Source organism: Arvicanthis niloticus, chromosome 18 (genome assembly GCF_011762505.2).
Source record: "Arvicanthis niloticus isolate mArvNil1 chromosome 18, mArvNil1.pat.X, whole genome shotgun sequence".
Classification (NCBI taxonomy): Eukaryota; Metazoa; Chordata; class Mammalia; order Rodentia; family Muridae; genus Arvicanthis; species Arvicanthis niloticus.
The window spans coordinates 36014893-36038726 of record NC_047675.1 but is presented as its reverse complement, the minus strand read 5'-3'; the positions used below and the strand labels follow the sequence as shown (position 1 = coordinate 36038726).

Genomic DNA, 23834 nt, shown 5'->3' with positions numbered 1-23834 from the left:
AATCATAACGTAAATCTCTGACATGCAGGATATCTGATGGGACCCCAGAGAAAGGGTAATTTGAAGCTCAAAGGGGTCGAGACCCACAGGTTGAAAACCATTGTTCTTAACCCATCATGTCTAAAATCTTTGGCATCCTTGCTTCTAAGAGCTTGTCCTCCATGTTAGTTCTGCAACACACACACACACACACACACACACACACACACACACACACACACACATACACACTCATTTGTTGTTCCTCTAATCCAGCTTCAACTCCTCAATCATCCTTAAAGTCACCCCAGTGAAGGCTCACTTGGCACTGAGCTCCTCTGTGTCTTGACTGCATTCTTCTGAAAAGCAACCAGTTGTACAGAAGTCCAACTCAGCAGCTATACAAGACTACCTCCTGTGACCACTCCTGTCATTTTAAGCTTAGGACCTCTCACCCCCAAAGGCTTTTAGGGTTATGTGTCTGTCTTATCTGCATCACTAATCCATTCTCACAGATGTCCATTCCTATCTTCTTGTTCGTTTTGTTTGTTCTTTTGAGACAAGATCTCATGGAGCCAGAATCATCTCAAACTCACTCTGTAATGTAGCTTGACCTTGAACTTTTGACCCTCCTGACTGCCTCCACCTGCCTACTGTGCCATCATGCCTGGCTTTCCCTAAAGATACGGCGATAATACCTTATTCATTGTTTGTTGGCATGTCCAGGTTAGAGAAAATTAAAAATGCAAGATATCTATCTATCTATCTATCTATCTATCTATCTATCTATCTGGATATATGAATATACATTGGTACGTATGTTTGTAGGTAGATTATAAGAGCAGGCTGCCTTTCTTAGCTCCCATTCCTCTGGTCATATCTTCACACTCAGGACCCCACAGCATTAACTTCTTATCAATCAAGGCCATTGATGGCATCATGTTTTAATATATGACCTTTGTCTATTTTTGGAGTGGAGGTGATGAGAAAGAGTGTCACTATGTAGCCCGTACCTGAAGTTCAGTCCTTCTTCTGCATAACCAGGCTTGGTGGTAAACATCTCTAATCCCAGCACTTGTGGACGTAGGTATAGGGAAGAGCTGAAGGGCCTGCGCACCGTGAGCACGCAGGAGCCAGAATCATCTCAAACTCACTCTGTAATGTAGCTTGACCTTGAACTTTTGACCCTCCTGACTGCCTCCACCTGCCTACTGTGCCATCATGCCTGGCTTTCCCTAAAGATACGGCGATAATACCTTATTCATTGTTTGTTGGCATGTTGGCGCAGAGCTCTCGAGTGGACCCAGAGGTTAGTGGGGTTCTCCATTTGGGGTCCCCAGACACCACTGGGGGTGCGCAGCAGAATGGAGACGAAGAATGCGAGGACCCTAATAACACGAGAAAGTCCGGGGTTCCAAGGACTTTATTGACATGGCAGATGATAGATGGTCTGGATGTGCACCCCACCTTAAGCCAGGGGGGACCTGACTTAAATAGGGAGGGAGAGGGGGAGGAGGGCCACTTAATTAGCTACGCCCTCTGGCCTTTGGTAACTCATTAATATGGAAATCTCTTGAGGCTGAAGCCTGTAGTCACACCCTCTACCTGTGTAGGGTGACATAAACCTCTCTGGGAGGGGCTGCATCCTATGTGACTGAACAGTGCAGGTTAATGAAGTTCTATGCTGCGTGTTAGGAGCCTGGATTCTGGGAGCATGGCGGAATAGATGCTTGTCCCTTGCAGGGTCTCCAGGCTACTTCCAGCCAGCACTTCTACCAAAAACCAAGACCCCTTTCACAGCCCCACAGTAGGAATTACAGGAGTATACTGCTATACCTGTCCCTTTTTGAGATTTTGAACACAGCTGACTACTTCCTTCTCCATGATGTGATTTCTTTCCTTGGCTTGCAGAACCCCACACTGGCCCTACATACCATCTCTGTGTTAACTCTCAAATGTGTACATCAGCTAGAGGTCTCCTCCAATCTCTGGATTGGCCACCCACTTGATGTTTCTACTTGGATGCCCACTAGGCCACTTGAGCTTGACTCTTGCAGAAGTCAACTCCCGATTTCCAATCCTCAAACCTAACTCTTTTCTTTTTTGAAAAATGGCTGTGCATCTCTGACTCAGTTTTCACATCTGGTGAGTTGGTATGTGATTTGACTCTATTTTATAGCTGTATATTTTAAATGATCATTGTAGTATCTACTACCTCATCAATAGGTCATCCTGAGACCTTCACTTCTACTGCTCTACCGTCTAACTGATCCTTGAGACTCTACCCTGGTCCTCTTACAATGTGTGCCCCTCAGTTGTCTACAACACTCAGTTATACACAATGCGTCCTGCAATGTCATCTTTAAACCCCTGCCCCTCAGGAGCTTCTGAGTTTAATTTAAGACTAAACCAAAGTTTCACGAATACTGAAAAAGGCACCGTGTCTCACCTGGTCATTATCGTCCCTCAGGGAGTATAGCCCAGGTAGCCATTCCAATGGGCTTCCTGTGATCCCTGACTAAGAACCTTTGCTTTTCTCTTCCCTTTATCTACTGTCTTTCTTCAGATATTTTTTTAGCCTTCACTTTGTCTCTCCACTCAAATGTTACTTTCCTCTACCTTACCATTGTGAAAGCAGACGCCCAAAACACAGCCTCAGTCTGTCTTCTCTTATAGCACGCATGTTGGGTGGGTGAGAAATGTAACAACAATATATCTGACAACACTCTACAAAGAAGTTGTCTCAGTTAGGGTTTTACTGCTGTGAACAGACACTATGACCAAGGACAACATTTAATTGGGGCTGGCTTACTGATTCAGAAGTTCAGTCCATTATCATCAAGGAGGGAGCATGGCAGCATCCAGGCAGGCATGGTATAGGAGGAGCTGAGAGTTCTACATCTTGTTCTGAAGGCAAACAGGACAGGACTGGCTTCCAGGGAGCTAGGATGAAGGTCTCTAAGCCTATGCCCACAGTGACACACTTCCTCCAACAAGGCCACACCTACTCCAACAATAGTGCCACTCCCTGGGTCAAGCATATACAAACCACCACAGAGGGTTTCACCTATGTTTGCCTCACAGGTGTTCTCCACACTCAAAGCAGAGCCTGGTCTATAACAAATACTCCACAGATAATTTGGACCTTATAACATGAAAGGTCATAAGAGACCATAGAGACCATAGAGCTCTGACAGGGTACTTAATGGCAAGATGAGGAGTTAGAATCTTGTCTGTAATGTGTTCCAATGCAGCATTTGAATCTAGGAAGCACTAGAAATTAGAGTTGTACAGAAAGTGATCACACCAATGACTAAGTGACGACTAGAAAGGATGGGATGAAAGAAGAGATGAGAGATCACTGACATGTATCCAATCAAGAAAGATTAAAAGCCTTAGCAAAGAGAGTGGCTCCCACCATAAGGGGTGGGGGGGGGCACAGTCAACAGCTACTCAGAGGTAGAATACACAGACTTTGGCTATTAGCATAAAGCACAGGGTACAGCGTACCACAGGACCCACTAATGTCCTCACCAGATTCCACCCCCGTTAGCAATCATAGCTGGTTTTGAAGCTGGGGTAGAATTCTAGGAGCCTGCTGCTGTCTGGCAATTTAAGCTCCTGGTTCTGTCAAGGCATTTAATGATGCCTGGGCCTTACTGGGAACTCCTGACTCTTTGTTCCCCCACTTTCTCATCCTCCCTTCCCTGTTAAGGGACCTCAAGAAAGCAACAACCAAGAAGAAATTTAAGACTGCATTCTTGATCCAGCTGAAACAAAGGATGGGTTCAGGTGGGCTTCCCCTATATAACCACAGTGCTGAGTATTAAACTTTGAGCCTTGATCAGAAAAAAAAAAAAAAAAAAAAAAAAAAGCTGCATTCTCTTTCCACCTAACTCTGATTTACCCTAATCTAATCTGTTCTTCCACTGTTGAAACAAACACTTCAAACACAGAGATTAGAGCTGTCTGTCTGCCATGGAATTCTTACACAGTTGTCCACTGCCAGATCCCACTTAAAGAAGCAGGCTCTATTTAGGGCAACTGTCCATTTGATCGTAATGTTTCTAGCAAACACCATCCTCCCTGCTGAGCTGCAGGTACATCCAGAAATGCTAAGATCAAACTTAGAGAAGGTTAGCCAAACTCAAAAGATGACGTCCTTCAGGGTCCTTTCCCTAAACACAGCCACTTATCCAATGCCTTGGGCTTGGTAAACAAGGCAGGGTTGGTGGCCAGTGTAAGGGAGCATCTTAGCTCTGTCAGACCTGCCATTTACATTGTGGGATGATGAATATTGAGTAGGATGAGGGGTGCTACAGCCCTCCAATAAAAGAAAGATGCCGGGGGTGGGGGGCAACCCTTTCGCCCCCAGCTGGGGGGTGAGAGGGGAGAGAGAGATGCAGCTGCTTCTTCTTTCTTCTCCTCCTCCCACCTTCCGGTTCTTCTGGAGGCAGCCCCTATGCTACTGTTGCTGACCTGCAGTCAGCATCCTGGCCCTAAGACCAGCAAGGAGTTAAGTAAATAGCCTTGTGCTATCCTAAAAACTTCTTCTGAGGGTAAGAGACTGCTGGCTAGGGTGATTAACACCTGTAGCCTAACGTGGCCTTTGTTCTGTCTCAACAGGAAGTGCTGGGCTCTAACTTAAGTCTGCTAGTCTGAGGTCTTAGGAAGAAAAGACACTTCGAAAAGTTGCTATAGAGTTTATTAAGTGTAAAAAGTATCCTATGAAAGCTATCTGAGGGGAAGCGTGGAAAGGTCCTGAGTGGGGAAGAAGAAAAGATTCTAACAAAGTAAAATTCTAAGGGAGAAAAATTCTAGGCAGGGGGAAAGGAAAGGGCGATGGGGTCTAACTAACTGACTAGTCTAACTCACCATTCTAACTGCCCCATTCTAACTGACTTTCATCTCTTTGTCCTCAGAACTTATGCATCTTTCAGAGTACATGGTCACGTGTTACAAGGTTCATCACAAGTTCACACCAAATTTCAAGCCATAAATTGAAATAGAAGTTTACAGCACAGAATGTTTACATGAATATCCATTAGGAGTAATTATCTAACTAGACATTCATCACCTGTCTAGCTCTACAGGTTCGCAGAAAGTTTGAAACTATAACTTAAGAAATTAAGGGAAGTTCTGTATAGATAAACGCAGGCAATATTTTCTCTTCTGTCCTGGTACCTATAATAAATTGTGGATTCCCTCTAGTAACCTAGGCTAATTGTTTTATGACCTCTTGGAATGTACTCTGAGCAGGAGAAGGTCCAGTTACTATCTCTCTTGGGGCAATTAACTGATAACACTCAGGAGACTGGCAGAGTTTGCAGTTTCGACTATGCCTGAGGGACTTAATAGCAGTCCTGTTGTAAAAGAGCTTAATAATCACTGATATAATTTTAGGAATTCTTATAGGATCATCATTAAGACTTAAGAAGTCATCTATTTGTCTATATAGTATCACTACAAGACAGTACATCTTCGTGGATCTGCAGAGATCTGCTACAAAGGGGAGTGCTATTGCTTAGTGATAGTAGCATATGTATAATAACAATAATAATGGGAAAAGCATATTAATAACAGGAATCTTTCCTAAAATCATGTCCACCACAGCCTTGCTAATGGGGCACACTCGTCGCAGATTATATAATAATCCGAGGCAAGCATTTCAGGATGATCATCTGCTCATTATTAGCTTGTCCCATTATGGCTCCCGACAGAAACTCAAGAAGAGACTCGTTCTTTTAATGACATTTTGGTCAGAAAATCCATGCAGTCAAGAAGGGCCATGAAGACACTCCAGGCTCAAATTCCAAGAAGAAATAGCCTGGGGAAAGGCAGGAGTGGGATCCTGTAAGTAGCATATATATTAATATTAGTAATTGCCATGTCTCTTTAAACTTGTTGAGAAGCTGGCTCTGAAACCAAGATTCATACATACACTCTTTCAGATGAAATCATGATATTGGCATCCTACCACCACACACACACACACACACACACACACACACACACACACACAATGACAGAGAGGGAAGAAACAGTGTGGCCTTGGAGCTGGAGAGATAGCTCAGTGGTTGACAGCACTGGCTGCTCTTTTCCAGAGGGGCTGGGTTTGACTCCCAGCAGCCACATGGTGGCTAAAAGAAATCTGTGACTCAAGTTCTGGGGATCCAGTGCCCACCTCTGACCTCTGTGGGCATTGGACACATATATGGTGCATGGACATACATGCAAGCAAAACACCACACACATTAAGTAAAATACTAATAAAAAATTAAATCCATTGTGCCCTTAAAAATAGTTTAAAGGTAAACTACTTTCAACAGGAGTTACTATTGTTTATTCCATGATATATAAGAGTGCCTACAATAAGAAAAAACAGCCCAAAGTTCAGCCATGGGAAGCTCATTTATGGAGAGGAAACTCAGTCGGGAGCTCAGGTTGATTGTCTCGACTTCCCCCATTGGTTTCTGCTAGAGGTTTCGAATGTCTGACTCTACAGTGCTACCGTTCTGATATTCGATCTTTTACTTGGAAGCTTCGCCCAAGGGGATGCTGTGTTCTGCCCGGGACACTGTCTACTGTCAGCTCCAGCTGCCTGCCTTCCCTTTACTTGGTTTCTGCTGGATGTCATGAGCACCCTATCTAATGTCATATTTGTCTGCTACTACTTGTACTATTGGGAATTCCAGCTAGATGCTATCTATCTATCTATCTATCTATCTATCTATCTATCTATCTATCACCTATCTCTCTATTCTTATGTATATAATAATGTATTAATATACTAGCAATATATTAATATATATTATATAATTAATACATATTAAATATCTCCAAAGTAAAGGAATATTAATATATATTCATATATTAATTATATATATTAAGTTCACTCATGCAAAACCAAAAGTTTATCCATTGAAGATTGTCCTCTTGAACACACAGAATATAACTGCTGTCCTAAAATGAATGCACCAGATGCCATTTCTTCTTTGAAGGAGTGACTCTTTCAAAACATAGAAGGGAGGATATGGGATAATCATAAGAATGGTGATAGACCCCACAGAAACTGGCCCTCCCATGCATCCCTGCTGAAACAAGGAGAATAAATGACTTCTGTATCTAAAATTACAAAACTTACAGGCCTAACATGTAAAGATTTTTGGTTTTATGCATATCATTTCTCCCTTGTCCTTTTTGTGATTAACAAAAACTATTCACTACATAAGATCATTGTTAACCCTACAGGCGATGCTGGAAATGTGAATGAATGTAAACATCCCTCTAATTCCTAAAGTCTGTGAGAAGGAAGGAAGGAAGGAAGGAAGGAAGGAAGGAAGGAAGGAAGGGGAAGGGAAAGGAAGGGAAGAAAAAGGTATAAAAATCCAAATGTCAAGAAGGTTTGTCTAAGACTTACAACAGCAACAAAAAGCTTGGTGGTTATCGACGAGTATACAGGTAATCTTAATTTACCGTGGTGTGTGTTGTATGTAATTTGTATTCAACTCTTTTTACAAAAATAAAATGAAAACAATTAAGTAGGTGGGACATCTTTAAAAGGGTATAAGGTTTATTTTAGATAAACATAGTTAAATATTTTAAAGACTAGTTATGTCTTAGTTACTAGTCTATTGCTGTGAGGAGATACCATGACCAGGGCAGAGCTTCCAATGAAAGCATTTGATCATGGGCATGCTTACTGTAGAGGGCTAGTCCACAGTCATCAGGTGAGAGGTAGACAGACGTGGCACTGGAGCAGTAGCTGAGAGCTTTACATCTGATTCACAGGCAGCTTGGGGGGGAAAGGGAGAGGGAGAGAGGGAGGGGGAGGGGGAGAGGGAGAGGAGGAGAAGAGGGGGAGGGAGAGGGAGAGGAAAGGGGAGAGGAACTGAAGGGGGAGGCAGAGAAGGAGAGGGAAAGGGAGAGGGAGAGAGGGAAAGAGGGAGAGGAGAGGGAGAGAGTAAGAGAGGGAGAGGAGAGGGAGAGAGGGAAAGAGGGAGAGGAGAGGGAGAGAGGGAGAGAGGGAGAGAGGGAGAGAGGGAGAGAGGGAGAGAGGGAGAGAGGGAGAGAGAGAGGAAGAGAGGGAGAGGGAGAGAAATTGGGTCTAGTCTGAGCTTTTGAAACAAGCCCACACCTCAGTGACAAATCTCCTCCAACAAAACCAGACCTGCTACAACAAGGCCACAACTCCAAATCCTTCCCAAACAATTTCCACATCCTAAGGAATAAGCATTCAAATATACAAGACAATAGGGACCATTCTTATTCAAACCACAACAGATGATCTGTAATTGTTGCTAAAATTCTTGTCCCAGGGAGCAGTAAAACAACATTTACACACACACCAACACATACCTGCCAACACACACACAAACCCAACACACACACAACCCAACACACACACACCCCAACACACAAACACACCCCAACACACACACACCCCAACACACACACACCCCAACACACACACAACCCAACACACACACACCCCAACACACAAACACATCCCAACACACACACCCCAACACACACACCAACACATACACACACCCCAACACACACACCAACACATACACACACACCAACACATACACACACACCAACACACACACAAAAGACTTCAATAACAAACTGAAGTTCAATTCCATTAAAGTTCTCTTAGGGAGAGCCAATACATTTTTTGAACTTCCTGATAGAGCCTACATAAGGTGTTCCTTACAGGTGTACAGGCATTCCTCTCCCAACTGACCACACCTGAAAACCTTATCCAACACCAATGAGAGCTTCTTCATTGCCACTTAGATGGAGCCCCCTCCATCTTCCCCAGGCTCTGTGTACTCTCCCTGGGCTACTCTCAGAGTTGTCACATAGTAGGGAGCCATTGGATACCAGGGTGAGAATCTTATGCTTTATTGTGGGAAGGGGGGTGTAGTCAGCCACCATTGCTATTGGATGATTTTTTTCCAAGGAGATACAGCTAAGGTCCCCCAGATCATAGCTGCTTGGCTCAGAGGACAGTCACTCATAACACTGATAAAATAAAATTTCATCCTGAGAATAAAACATAAAAGAAAACAAGAACATAGAAAGTTTTAGTTTCAGAACATTTGCGGCAGATAAGACTTAAGAATGATATATGCTTTGTGGTGAAAGATTATAAATAGTTCAGAATTCAAGATGACAATACTTAATGTCTGATAAGCCAGTGGTAGGTGCTCTTAAGATAATGATTCACTTGTTTACAAAGAATTAGTTTAAAAACAAACGTGCGTATGATCATTATAATTGCTTGTTTTACTAATTTTTTAAAGCTTCAATTCCACTTGGGAAAACTGAGTCTTGAAAGGATTTCTTTTTTAAAAGGTGTTTGGTTTTGTCGTCTAAAATGAATCTAAATGTTACACAGAAGTTAAAATTACAAGATTGGCTAAGGCCATGCATGTGCACAGAGACAGAGAGAGACAAAGACACACACACAGAGAGACAGAAACAGACAGAGACAGACAGAGACAGAGAAACAGAAACACACAAAAAAAGAGAAAGATGCAGAGACAGAGACAGACACACAGAGAGACAGAAACAGACACACAGAGACAGGGAGAGAGAGACAGACAGACACACACTCACACTCACACAGAGAGATATGGAGAGAGACAGATAGACAGAGGCAGAGACACACAGAGACAGAGGCAGACACACACACACACACAGAGAGAGAGAGAGAGAGAGAGAGAGAGAGAGAGAGAGAGAGAGAGAACAAATATACAAACTTCTGTGTGCTGAGGTGAGACATGAACCTTGACTGGCTGAGTTTTACAGACTTCCACTGGAAAGGTAACCGGTTTTCTCCTGGCGGCGCGGCCAGGGGTTTGTATTCTCTTCCTTACATACACTGCATCCTTCTGTTCTTCTGATGCTTACCAAGGACGACTCCTCCACTGAGAAGAGGAGCAACGCACAGCCTAGTTCCTCAGCATTCACCTCTCAGCTGCCACTTGGAAGAAGAGAACTTTGTCTCCTCGGTGCCAGGAGGAAACAGGAAGGGAGGAAGGGACCCAACTGAAAGCAAAACGAGGGGGCCTCCTCAGGTTCTTGTCTTTTGTAAATGATAAGGCCTTCAGAGACATGGCTCAAGGGAATCTGCCAGACCTGGGTGTGGTTGACTCCCACACTGCCTGGCTGCCCTTTTGTGAAGCCTGGAAAACACCTCGGCAGCTGATTAAAAAGAGGTATGGTCATTATTAAATAATAGCTAACACTTTCTCCAGATTCATTCTATTTGTGTGTGTGTGTGTGTGTGTGTGTGTGTGTCCATGAATGTGTGTGTGTGTCCATGAATGTGTGAGTGTGTGTGCATGTGTGTCTGTGTATGTGAATGTGTATGTCTCTGTGTTTGTCTGTGTGTATCTGTGTGTGAGTCTGTATATTTAAGTTTATGAACATATGTGTGTATGTGTGTGTATGCATGTCTGTGTATGTGAATGAGTGTGTATATGAATGAATGAATGTGTGTGTCTGTGTGTGTGTGTATGAGTCTGTATGTAAGTATACATACCTGTGTGTGTGTGTGTGTGTGTGTGTGTGTGTGGATGCATGTCTGTATGTGTGAATGAGTATATGAATGAATGTGTCTGTGTGTGTGAGTCTGTGTATGTATGTAAGTGTATGTACTTGTGTGTATATGTGTATATGTATAGATGCATGTCTCTGTCTGTGAATATGTGTGTGTGAGAGAGAGAGAAAGACAGAGAGAGAGTGTGTGTGTGTGTGTGTGCACAATGAGTGCCAGTGCCTATAGAGGCCAGTGGCTTCAGGTCCCCTGGAGCTGGAATTACTCCTGATGTGGGGACAAGAACTGACCTAGGATCCTCTGCAAAAACAGTATTGTTTCTAGCCACAGAGCAATAACTAACACTTTTAAAGCCCCAAAAACTAATACTTTTAAACCCTTATTATTTCATAAAATTGGACGAGGGACTCTGTGCACACTAATGCCAATATTCACAATATGTAAGGTAGGCACTGTCATCCGTAGTGTATATTGATTTTCCAGTCAGATCAGCCTTTGTGTTCCATGGCAGTTTATGTTTTTCCAGACGTATCCATTGTTTTAGACTGTGGACAACCAGATAAAGTGGCCCAGAGTGGGTATATGACTTGCTCACAGACACACAATGATTAAGAGGTTATACTTTTTGATTACTTGCTTTTTGTCATAAAAGGCAAATTCTTCACCCTTTAATCAAACCAGACACCAGTAAATCCATGTTCTCCTCACCGAAAACATGTTTGCTACCTCTTTCCAGGAGAGTGATACTGGACGTGATGCAGGAACTAAGAAATGTTACCTCCCTAGGGTGGGGTCAAGAAACAGGTGGGATGCCTGGAAAATAATCTTTATACAGTCTCCTTAGAGATAAGAGCAAGATACAGGAGGGAGAAAGGCTTACAGAAACTTTATGGACTGTGTAACTGTCTGGCAACATGCCTTCCAATCTCACCTTCTGGAACTCCAGGGGTCTCTTCTCCTTCCATGATGCCTTAAAGGGACCCGACCTTCTGGCTGTCTAAAAAGAGTGGACATTCCAATATCCTTCTTGGTTTAGCCCATCTAGAGGGAGGCATCTCATTCTGACCCTTCACCCCACTCCTCACTCCTTACTCTTCAACCCTCAAGGTATTCTAGCTGCCCGTACCACAGAGCCTTCTGGAGCCTGCCTGTCTTGCAAGGTGGGGTGTTGTTTCAACATAAGAAAGAGGGCAAGCAAAAATGGTTAGGTATGCAAAACACAAGGAGGAGGAGTTGATGACTCAGAGAGAGAGATCAGTGCTCAGCCTGGCAGGCAGTGAGCCGCTCAGTCATCGTGGGCACTGGGGAAGCCTAAGGTAAGAAGAGAATTCCTTGGGGAGTGGCTACCACGAAGGGCGTTATCCCAAATACAGGATCAGAGTATCGGGTAGCCCTGACATCTAAGCTGGAGATTTCGATGGCTGGAGGAAGAGGACTAGGAAAAAGAAACGGTATTGGGGGGGGGGGGGGACACTCTGAATCAAGCTGAACCCCACCAGCTCCATCCATAAAGGATGAGAAAGAGCCTCAGATGTGGGTAGGAATGTGGTAATGCCTGTTCTCTGCTGAATGGGGGTTCGGAGCAGGCTTTGTCCAGCTCAGGCAGAGTGGAGCATGGCCACTAATCAGATCAAATGGGCAGAGCTATTGCAACTAAACATCAATCAATCAAATGTCAGTTGATCCTTTTGAAAATTAAGGAAGCGGGGCCCAGTGAGATGGCTCTCAGTGGGTAAGGATGCTTGCCGCCAAGCTCGATGATCTGAGTTCCGGTCCCGAGACCCACTTGGTGGGAGCAAATCACTTGCCACAGTTTTCCTCTGACCTTCACACACATGACAGGACACATACACTACATACATAAAACATGACATTGAAGAATAGGGAAGTGGCCAATGCTGCTTTGACAGTCTCTTTGTGTCTAATTGGGTTGTATTTTATAACTGCCCCACAAAGGGCTTTGGAAGTCCCAAAGTATATTGTAGATGTGAAATATAATGGGGTTTACGGAGCAAGCATGGAAGCTGAGGTCTAGGGGATCTCTGCTTCAAATGGCCCTGGATAATTTTGATTCATTAGAGCTGGAATAGTTTTATATGTATAAAATAAATACGACATCTTACCCACTCCCCTCAAGTCAACAAGGGCACCCCAAGTGCCCACAGATATTGGTTCACTCAGACATTCATGAACAGGTGTTTCCCTGAGCTGTGTGCCCAGCACTGTCCCTGGGTATGCAGCAGGGTGCAGTCCCTCTATCAGTCTGACTTGTTGAGTTTGTTCGTCGGAGTGTGGTAAGTAAAGTGTGTAATCCTGGCACTCATGAGGCAGAAACAGGGGAATTGCTGTTTGGTTGAGTTCGGGGCCAGCTTTGGATGCAGTGTGAGTCGCTGCCTTAAACAAAGTTTGTTTTGTGGTTGCTTTTATCTGGGAACGAAACCCCAAGAGTTTCCCAGGTCTGTAGGCTATCTGTGGTGACGGCGGTGTCCCAGACCCACCTCCAATCTCTGTGCACAGCGACTTCTGGCTGTCTCTACCTTCTGCTTGCTGGGACATCATTGCCCTAAAGAATCTAAAGTGCAGTTGTGCCAGTCTTTAAAATGCTGGCCTCTTAGATTGATATCCAGGGTTTTTGTCTGTCTGTCTCTGTCTAGTTGATTTTAGTCAGGGTTTCCCATTTTGCTTCCAAAAGCTTATGTGCTCCTGACTGGTGGGGAAGGATCTGTAATCCTGGACATTGTAGTCAGACCGTGGAAGAAACCCTGGTGCCTCTGGGGTTCCTGCACCTGACATAGGTCCCCCTCACCAACCCTCCTCTGATGATGGTTCTCAAGACCCAAGTGTTTCCATGCCTTTTCATTCCCAAGTGGATGCTAGGCACCTGTCAGTGTGACCTTTAGTGCACACCTATCCTCTCAACACTCAAGTGGGGGAGACAAGAGGGTCAGATGTTCAGGGTTATTCCCTGATACCTGCCCAGTTTGGAGGTCAGTCTGAGCGACGCGAAACCTTTTATCAAACAAAGCTCCAAGGCTTTTCTGCTTTCTAACAGTGTGACTCTGCTTGTTCCATCCAACTGACCATGGACGTCATTGGTTCAGGAGGCTTAAGTCGTCCTAATCACATGGCGAACAAGATAAGACATGGCTGCCTCTTCAGTAACTGCAGCTCCGTGGGAAGTCTGTAGCTGGGCCCTGTGCAGTTAGCAGGATGCTCACGTACATTGGGGGGGGGGGGCATTCTTTTGGGGGAGAAAGAGGGCCTGTAGGTACTCTCTTGGAGGAAGAATAGCAGTCCCCCTAATGTCTCGGGGCTCCCCCGCGATGAGACAGGTTGGGAAGACCTGGAAGTTGAATCTGAGGCTAATGGCATAGAAACAGGGAATTAAAGGACAGGCAGGCAGAGTGGGGCCCTGAGCACAAGGCCTGGGGATTTGGGTTTCAGCTTGTACATGTTAGTATGTTAATCCAAAAGATTTTAGACCAAGAGAGTAACAGGAGGTACTTTAGGAAGAGGTGTGCCCATGGGGGAGGGGGAGGGGAGGCTGAGAGACAAGAAGGAAATGTCAAGGCCTCAAGCAGAGAGGGATTCCAGCAGCAGGAGGGTATGACTCAGGCTGGACCTGGAGGGTTTTCTTCTCCCCAGTGAGCCTCCTTGAGCATCAAGTAACCAGCACCCCCATGTCCATCAGCCCAGGAGTGTCCCCTGCCTCTACTGTTGATTATTAAGATACATTTTGCCTGAGCTGTGCACTGGAGTGTTTTCTAGTGGGTTGGACAGCCCCAGCACGTGCTGCTCAGAGCCTGGTGACCAGGGATTGCACAAGCTTCACAAAAGCTTGCTCTTTCTGGCCAGGGTTCATGCAAAAGAAAAACAGAGGCCTGGAAACACGGTTTCATGATAGAACAGCAGGTATAAGGTGCCAGATCACTCCCCAACACCCACCCTAGCGCCCTGAAAATAAAAAGGAAAGAAAACACAGAAAGGGTCTGGCTTGAGGCCAGGGGCAGCTGGCACATAGGAAGGCTCGGAGCCATCAATCCTTGCAGGACGGAGTTGGCCCAGGGCCAGGGTGGAAAGAAATTCCTGCTTTCTTAGTGCCAAAGGATGTTAGCTTTGGGCTGAAGCAGTTACAGGGCCTGCCTGTAAAATTCTAGTCCGGTTTCTGGATGTCCACGGGTTGAGGTCTCTTCCGGTTTTTCTCTTTCCCAATACTCTATTGCTTCCTAGCTTTATTCTACAGCATTGTTCTCAGATTGTCCTGTGGAGAAACTCTCTGTCATGGCGTAGTAAAGCAGGAGCAACCACACTTAAACCACGGTCAATAAATGACATAGTTTCTAGTTATTCCCTCTTGGACCTCAGTTTTAGAAACTGGTCATCTTCTAAGCCATGGGGCTCAGGCAACAAGACAGGAAGTACCATTCACTGGCATAGTCCCCTGTGCTAGTATGTGAGTCCCCATAGGGACTGCATGTGCACATGTGAGCTCATTACCCTCTGCAGTGTTCCCTTCAGATAGGACACTGGACACTGGGGCCAGCAAGCCCAAAGCGTTCTCCCACAACACAGGATATGCACGCACCTAGATGGCCATGCCTTGCTTTTCTGTGGGTGCTGGGGATGTGAATCCATGTTCCCTCGCTTGGGACTACCAACCCTGACAAAGTGCTGGAATGTTTTGGCCATGAAGCAGAGATGAGGGCTAGAGAGACAGACCCACAGGTCCACTTACCTTGAGACCTGACCAAGACCTGAGTTTGACTGTCAGAACTCACATTTTTAAAAGTCAGGCATGGCAGCATGCACTTAGAACCCCAGAACTAGAGATCCTGGAGGGATCGGTGACCAGCCAGCCTAGCCTATTAGGCCAGCTACAGGTCAGTGAGAAACCCTAGAGGAAGAGGGAGGGGGAGGGGGAGGGGAGGGGGAGAGGAGGGGAGGGGAAAGGGGAGGGGGAGAGGGAGAGACAGAGACAGAGTCAGAGTCAGAGACAGAGAAATAGTACAAAAGTTTATTGTGGCCATTACATAAACAGACACACATATACATACACATACACAAAAAGTAAGAAAGAAGACTGATTGTCATCTGATCCTTCTGGCCATCCAGAAGAAAAGCAAGACTGACACTGCCACACAAAATCTGGTGAGGATCATGACACACTTCCAGAATGTTCAAGGGAACTTCCAAGGGAAGCCCGAGAGCTGGCAAAGCATATCCTACCTCTTGAAGAAACAAGTTACAAACTCCAAGAATTACCTCTGTGGCTGCTTCTTCCTCAACCCACTCTCTAATACTTCTGTCCATGTTTACAGGACACATGAGAGCTGCCTGGCAATGACTGTCTATGTCTCTCTCTCTCTCTCTCTCTCTCTCTCTCTCTCTCTCTCTCTCTCTCTTTCTCACACACACACACGCGCGCGCGCGCTCACACACATGCGCACACATGCATGTACATACACCTGTACACACACACACAAGCACACACATACACATGCACACACATACATGTGCACACACACATACATACTTAATCTTACAAGTGTGTAGACAAGAAACTTGTGACTGAAGCCTTTGAAATAAGGGATCTTGGAAACAACCAAGAAGCCTTTGGTTCGATAAATTGTTGTGTGTCCATACAATAGAATTCTGTGTGGTAAAAGAAAACTTTGTGTGTTATGCGTCTCCTAAAACATAGAGGAAAAAAGAAAAAAGAAAAGACAAGAAGGCGAGGCACTCAGGTTAGAGAGAGCTTACTGTGTTTCACTTTTTAAGAGGGAAAATATTAAGGGTGTATAAACACTTGAATCTCCTGTGTGTACAGAAAGCAACTGCAATGACAAATAGAATAAATCACCATTGTCTAGAGGAGAGTTGGCAACTAGACAGGCTTGGAGATGAAGTTTTCACTGGGTACCAACGACAATCAACACTGGCTCTTACAGAGAGGGACAAGTTCACCCAGTCACCAGCTAGGAGGATTCGTATGTTTTCTTTCCCCTAGGAAAGCACTGTGACCTATTTGAAGATTTGTCAGGTACCCTGACTGCAGTTCACTCTAGGAATGCTGTATCTTCCCCTGCAGACCCAATTGCTGGCAGCAAGATCTCCCCTTGCTCATAGAGACATAGGTCCTGACAGGCCAGGCTACAGCAGGCAAGCGCTCCCTCCCCCGTACGGTGTCTTAGGAGAGCCACACTTTCCTCTCTTCCTCTGTGGGCTTCAGGCCCATGAGAACAAGTCTTTTCAAAGAAACTTGAAAACCATGTAAACATTCACTATTAAAAATACCCCATTAGAGTAGACTGTCGGGACATATATTTATTATTGTTTATCCTTTGACATTTCATATATGTATATGATGTAATTAATAATACTCACCTTCTGGTCTTATCCAAGCCATTCCAATTAACCTCAGTAGGTCCTGAAAAATGTTTTTTAAGACATGAAAGAAAGATGACTTAACTGAGAGGATCAGGGGGTGACAGAGCTTAAGAAGGGGTCATGGGTGGGTGATGGGGCTTAAGAGAGTAGTGGGGTGAATATTATCCAAGTATATCATATATGTGTATGGGAATGACATTGTGAGACTCATTTCATATCATTAAGATATCCTAATAAAAATCAATATTTAAAAAGCTGGGCTTAGTGGCTCGTTCCTGTGGTCCCAGCACTTAGGACACCGAGGCCACACTCTGTTGGGGGTGTAGGTGTGGCATGTGGCAGTACCCCCTATATTGATTAAATATAGCTGATTAGGGATATTCTTGGTGGCTCAATGGGTGAGAAAAATCATGAGGAGGAGTTTTAAAGACTGTAAAATAGAACATAGTGATCCAGTCAAGAACCAGAATTACTCTGCAGAGGGATCTGGACAAGTATTTGCAGGAAGTTTCTGATTTTTTTTTTACATTGCTCCTTGGAGGGGGGTCCAGGAGAAGCCAGAAGGTAGATGCTGTAACAACCTAACTGAGCCCCATCCCCTCTGCTTGCCCTTTAAAGGTCTTCTACTTCTGCAGGATGATGCTGTTTAAGAAAGGGAAGCTGCTGATACTCCTGGGTTCCCAGGTGATAGTTGGAGCGCTCTTCCTCTGTATGTCCAGCCATAGACACTTGTTCCAGAGGGAAGAGCCCAGGAGGCCTGTGCATGTGCTCGTCCTGTCTTCCTGGCGGTCGGGATCCTCTTTTGTGGGACAGCTTTTTGGGCAGCACCCGGATGTGTTCTACCTGATGGAGCCTGCTTGGCACGTATGGATGACGTTCACCAGCAGCACGGCCTGGAAGCTGCACATGGCTGTGCGGGATCTTCTGCGTTCCGTCTTCCTGTGTGACATGAGCGTCTTTGATGCCTACATGAACCCAGGCCCCCGAAAACAATCCAGCCTCTTCCAGTGGGAGCAAAGCCGGGCCCTGTGCTCATCGCCTGTTTGTGACTTCTTCTCTGCTGACCAGATCAGCTCGCCCAAGAAGTGTAAGCTGCTCTGCAGTCAGCAGCCTTTTGATCTGGTGGAGCAGGCCTGCCGCTCTCATAGCTATGTGGCACTCAAGGAGGTGCGTTTCCTCAGCCTGCAGGCCCTCTACCCACTGCTCACAGACCCTTCCCTCAACCTGCACGTCGTGCACCTGGTCCGAGACCCCCGGGCTGTGTTCCGATCCCGGGAACACACCACAACAGAACTCATGATTGACAGTCATATTATGCTAGGGAAGGATTTGAAAACGATCAGGGAGGAAGACCAGCCCTATTATGTCATGAAGATCATCTGCAAAAGCCAGGTGGACATAGTCAAGGCCATCCAAACCCTACCTGAAGCTCTGCAGCAGCGCTACCTGTTCCTGAGGTACGAGGACCTGGTTCGGGCACCCGTGGCCCAGACTTCCAGACTCTATAAATTCGTGGGGTTGAATTTTTTGCCTCATCTCCAAACCTGGGTTCAAAACGTCACCCATGGCAAGGGCATGGGTAAGCATGCCTTCCATACTAACGCCAGGAACGCCCTCAACGTCTCTCAGGCATGGCGTTGGTCCTTACCGTATGAAAAGGTTTCTCAACTTCAAGATGCCTGTGGTGAGGCTATGGATTTACTGGGATACCTCCAAGTCAGATCCCAGCAAGAGCAAGATAACCTGTCCCTGGATCTTCTGTCTTCCTCCCGTGTCTTGGGGCAGTTCTTCTGAGAAGGTTAAGGAGATCTGTCTGCACCCCTTGGTTCCAGCCTCAGTCACCATTAAACGCATGGAAGCCTTAAGGCATGAACAAACTGAGTGCCCAATTCTCCTCAGCCCCAAGGAGAGGAGTCTTTGTGTCTACCCTACAGCTGAGCCTAAAAAGCCAAGAAACGATATCTTTCTGTCTTGAAAATTCTTAGGAACCTTAAGCAGCCCCTTTGACCCGTCAAGCAAGACTACCACCTTTCTTGTCTCTTTGTCCTTCCTACCTGTGGATACCTTGGAGACTATGGTCTGGAAGCCTATTGGACACAGCAAGCAGCATCCGTGGAGCGAGTCTATAAACCCCCTTGTCTACATCTTCCGGATGAGAAAGGGGAGAATTAAAACCAGGAAAACGGGGCTCTCACCAAAGAGCTCCCAGCAACTTCCACAGAGACATGGACCCTCAAAGTTTCCATGGAATTCAAGGAAACAGGAATGGGGTAGGTGCTTACCTGTAAGTCTGCCCATTGCACTATCAGTCATCAGAAACAGGAAGCAAAGTCCCTGCACGACAGGGCAGGAGTTCAAGTTCAAGATGTGTCTGATATGGACAGCATCTCTCCTCAGTGTTTTCCTGGCATATGGGACTCTGACCTGTGGAACTGCCCACCAGTAATACGAAAATTATACCCTCAGCTTCTGTTTTGACTTCCCCCTGTTTGCTTTCTAACTACTGATCGCCGATGCTCATTCTCATGGGGCTCTAACAACGGACATAATCATCTTGGCAGAGCTTTTTATTGTCTTTTACTATTATCTAACACATTTATAAATACCGCTGCCCCTTTTATGATGATGACTCAGATGATAAGCTGAGTCTCAGTTGTCTTCAGAACTGGTGGAAGGCAGGTGCATTAGCGACTTGCCTGCAAAACAGAACGACACTGCAGAAAGCCACTTTGCGGAGAACAGGTTTATTCTGGCTTATAATCCTAGCCAGGTTGCAGTCCATCATGGTGGGAAAAGCACGGTCGGTCGCAGTGTGAAGCTGGCAGATCCCATTTCACCCATGCATAGGAAGCAGAGAGAAAGAACAGAAAGTGGGATCAGACTGTAAGTCTAACACCCAACCCCAGTGACATACTTCTTCAGGGAAGCCCCATCTTCTGAAAGGTGCATAACTTTCCCAAACACTACCACTGACTGGGACAACTGTGTCGAAATACACCAGCCTATGTGGGATATTGTACATTCAAACTGCGACAGCTGACAACCAGGAAATCAGCCTTTTCCCCTTTCGTGCACAATGCACACATTGTAACAATGTTACAAGAAGACTCTCTCTTCTGGCATCTGTAGGCACATGCACATACATTGTACATGTATTCAGACAGACAAGACCAACACACACACAAACACACACACACACACACAGAGAGAGAGAGAGAGAGAGAGAGAGAGAGAGAGAGAGAGAGAGAGAGAGAGAGAGAGAATCCATAGAGGTCTGGAATTTTATGAATCTTTGAGCTATGACTTTCTTTTTAAAGAACTTATTTAGTTCAAATCCTGCAGGTTCCATTGTAACAATGTGTGCACCACTCTGTGTTGTCTGTATATAATTCTTGTATTCTACTTCCTCAGCCAGAAGACCTCAGTTCTAGTAGTCATCTCCTTCTATGTCTAGTGATCGCCTCCCCTAATAAGGAAAGTTGTTTCTCTCAGTCTTGGTAGATGTCACCAGATTCAGCTGTGCTTCGAGAGCAGCTGATGCAAATGCATACTGCCAGCTGCTTCCTCAAATCTAGTGGGATCAGAGCCTCTCAGTGTGGGATTCTGGATGCTCACCACATTGCTCAGTGGGCTCTCCAGGGCCTAGTGACTTCTCCTGGCACAAGGTGTCCCCTACGTTAGGCAGCAATGAAATTCACCTCCTGGCTCCAAGACATGTTTTGCTGCCACTATTACTACTGGGGCGAAAAGAACAAGGATAGGTGTCTATGGAAGGGTCTCGAGAGGTGGCCAAGGCTAAGAGAATGTACTGATCTTGGAGAGGACCTGGGTTCAGTTCCCAGCACCTATGTCTTCTGTCTTACAATCACCTGTGACTCCAACTTGAGGATCTGACCCTCTCTTCTGACATCCGAGGCACGCGCATATACATTGCACATGCACACAGACAGACAAGACAGACACACAAACACACAGAAAAACAGACACAGACATACATACAGAGAGAGAGAGAGAGAGAGAGAGAGAGAGAGAAAGTATCCATAGAGGTCTAAAATTTTATGAACCTCTGAGCTATGACTTTCTTTTTAAAGAATTCATTTAGTCCAAATCTGACAGGTTCCACCATTTTTGAATTTCCCTTCCGCTTGTTACTGTTCCTTGCTTCATAGTCAGGCCTCAGTGTCAGGCCAGAATTCTCCCCCTCCATTATTCTGAGCAGCAACCTAGTGCCCCATCATCTGAGAGGCTTGAGCAGCTAACTGCCCTTGCTAGCAGGATTGGTTAACATCAATGTATGTACTGCTGCAAAGGAGAACATTTATTCAAACGCCAAACCCAAGCAACTCTCAGAACTCCTCAAGAGCTTACAACCTGGAGCTGGAGAGATGCCTTAGCTGGTAAGTGGACTGCCATACATGCAGGAGTTCAAAGGTCCAGGACCCATGTTAAAAAGCTGGGTGTGGTGATGTGCGTCTAAGATCTCAGTGTTGCTATTCAGGAGGGGAAAGGTAGGATTCCTGAAGTTCTTTGATCAGGTAACCTGGCCAAATGTATGCACTCCAGCTTCAAAGAGAGACCTCATCTCAAAACATAGTTCACAGGGACTGGAGAGATGGCTGATCTTCCAGAAGACCTGGGTTTACTTCCTAATGCCCACATGATGGCCCACAACTGTCTGAATCTCCAATCTAACACCTTCTTCTGGACTCCAGGGCATGCACGTGATATACAAACATATATGCAGACAAAACACCCATATGCATAATAAATAAATAAATTTGAAAGAAAACCAAAGTGGAGAGCACTGAGAACTAACTACAATTTAACTATTTCTATCTATAATTCCTGTGTGGTCTCGCCTTCTGTGTAATGACAGCAGTTGCTAACGTTTTCACGAAGCTTAATTACAACTATGGTTTGTTTGTTTGTTTGTTTTTATAACCTGTGAATAGTGGCTATGGAAAAGTAAAATCAGTTTCTGGTGATTGTATAAAATCTGACCTGGTGTTAATCTGTAGTCTTCTTTTCAAGTTAACGCTAACAATTTGCTATCTGGTTTGTTGTGGCTGGCTAATCCTAAACATAATGTCTATGCGTGTATTAGTATATTTCTACTGAGTTACTTTCACAGGCTAAGAAAGCAAAGTTTATCAAACAGTTATGTGTGGGCAATGTGAGCCACTTAAGCAATGAATCTCTGACGGGTGTTGGTCAGGGAGGCCCGGTGTGCTGGCCCTTCTCCCAGCAAACAGGCTCAGGATTGTATCACTCTCCTCACAGACATCTCTGGCCCACCAGAGAAAAAGTGTTTTCTAAACAGCATTGGAGAAAAGTAGTTGTCAATAGCCCGGGTCTGGATGTGACTTTCTCTCAAGTATATTTATTCGTTTCATTTGTTTAACAGACTTTACAATATGCCAAGGAATGTTCTGGAGGTTGGTGTGGAAGATGTGAGCCTGTTTGTGGGTCTGTATTAGAGCAGGATATGGGATAAGGGAACGAGGAGTATGCTATGTTACAGAAGTCGGAGATGCAGTATCTCTGAGGGAGAGTCTCTCTAGAAATAAAGAAGCATGCCATTGAGAGACCTGGAAATGAATGCCCAGACAAATGCCAGTGTCAGCAAAGACAAAGCCACCAAGAGTCTATGAAGGCTATGATGCTCTCATGGTGGTCACACAAAAGACAAAAAGTACAGACATGGCAGGAAAGACAATAAACTGAGAGGTGATGAAACCATGGAATTATACTGCCTGGTAACTCTGCTACTGCCAAGTGGGTTTTCTCATGTCTCCATGTTCTCCTTCATAAGCACAGGGTGGGTAGCATAACCACATCACAGCGTCTCAGGAGTTACTGGGAAGGCTTGTGGGCAAACACACACACACACACACACACACACACACACACACACACACACACACACACATATATATATATATATATATATATATATATATATATATATATATATACTGTAGCTATCTTCATGCACACCAGAAGAGGGCATCGGATCCCATTACAGATGGTTGTGAGTCACCATGTGGTTACAGTTAGTGCTCTTAACCACTGAGCCATTTCTCCATCCCCCTTAGTGAGAGCTCTTACCGGTATTAACTGTGACAGGAATGTCATGTGACTAGCACAGCCCCAGGCAGCTCAGGTAATACTTAATCCTTGCTGATCGCTGCATCAGCATCCCTTCCGGTGTTGCCAATCAAGTGGACAGGATGAGGAGACTGATGCTGGCTCACTGGGTCTTCTGCATTTGTGGCTCACAACAGGACATAGCTGTAGCCTCCCCAACCATGTGTTTTAGGTGGTTTTGTTTCTCTTTGTTGTTTGTTTGTGTGTTTTTATTTGGGGGGATTGTTTGTTTGTTGTTATTTTGAGACAGGGTTTCTCTGTGCCCTGGGTGTCCTACAACTCACTTTGTAGACCAGGCTGGCCTTGAACTCATAGCTATCCACCTGCCTTTGTCTCCCCTGTGCTTGGATTAAAGGTGTTCACCACCATGCCTGGCTATGTTTTGGTATTTTTTAGTAGGCATATAGTGATTGTGCATTTTTCTCTGGGGAATTTGGAGTTGTCACAGTTAGGTAGGTAGGGGCGCTGCTGACGTTAGTGGGACACTAAAAGCAGTGGGCAGGGAAGCTTCCCAAAGCAGAATCATCCTGTCCAAAGTAGCATGAGAATTTTTCCCCCAACAGGGGCTTCTCTTGATCTCTTCACTCTGATCCAAATGAATGTACTACCAGCATGCAGGTCTCAGCTGGGGAGAGGCAATGCTGGAAGCTTTGAACGTTTTCTTAGTCAGTGGAGGGGTGGGGTAGGTTGAGGGAGGAAAAGTCAATTTTCTTCTAGACTATGGATCCTCACAAACTACATGTTCTTT

At 45.3% G+C, this 23834-nt stretch overlaps 1 protein-coding gene across 4 annotated transcripts; it reads left to right on the top strand.

Annotated features, from left to right (window-relative positions):
• Positions 1-10133: 10133 nt before the first annotated feature.
• On the top strand, positions 10134-22862 carry Chst4 (carbohydrate sulfotransferase 4). 4 transcript variants are annotated; one of them, XM_076915880.1, is made up of 2 exons: positions 10134-10211; positions 17558-22862. In XM_076915880.1, the coding sequence occupies exon 2, from the start codon at positions 17576-17578 to the stop codon at positions 18731-18733; it is 1158 nt and encodes a 385-aa protein (XP_076771995.1). In that variant the 5' UTR covers positions 10134-10211; positions 17558-17575; the 3' UTR covers positions 18734-22862. The 4 variants fall into 4 exon arrangements, with proteins under 4 accessions (XP_076771995.1, XP_034379075.2, XP_076771993.1 ...); XM_034523184.2 differs by lacking the exon at positions 10134-10211 and adding an exon at positions 11476-11868 and having other exon boundaries at positions 17575-22862; XM_076915878.1 differs by lacking the exon at positions 10134-10211 and adding an exon at positions 11783-11868.
• The last annotated feature ends 972 nt before the right edge of the window (positions 22863-23834 follow it).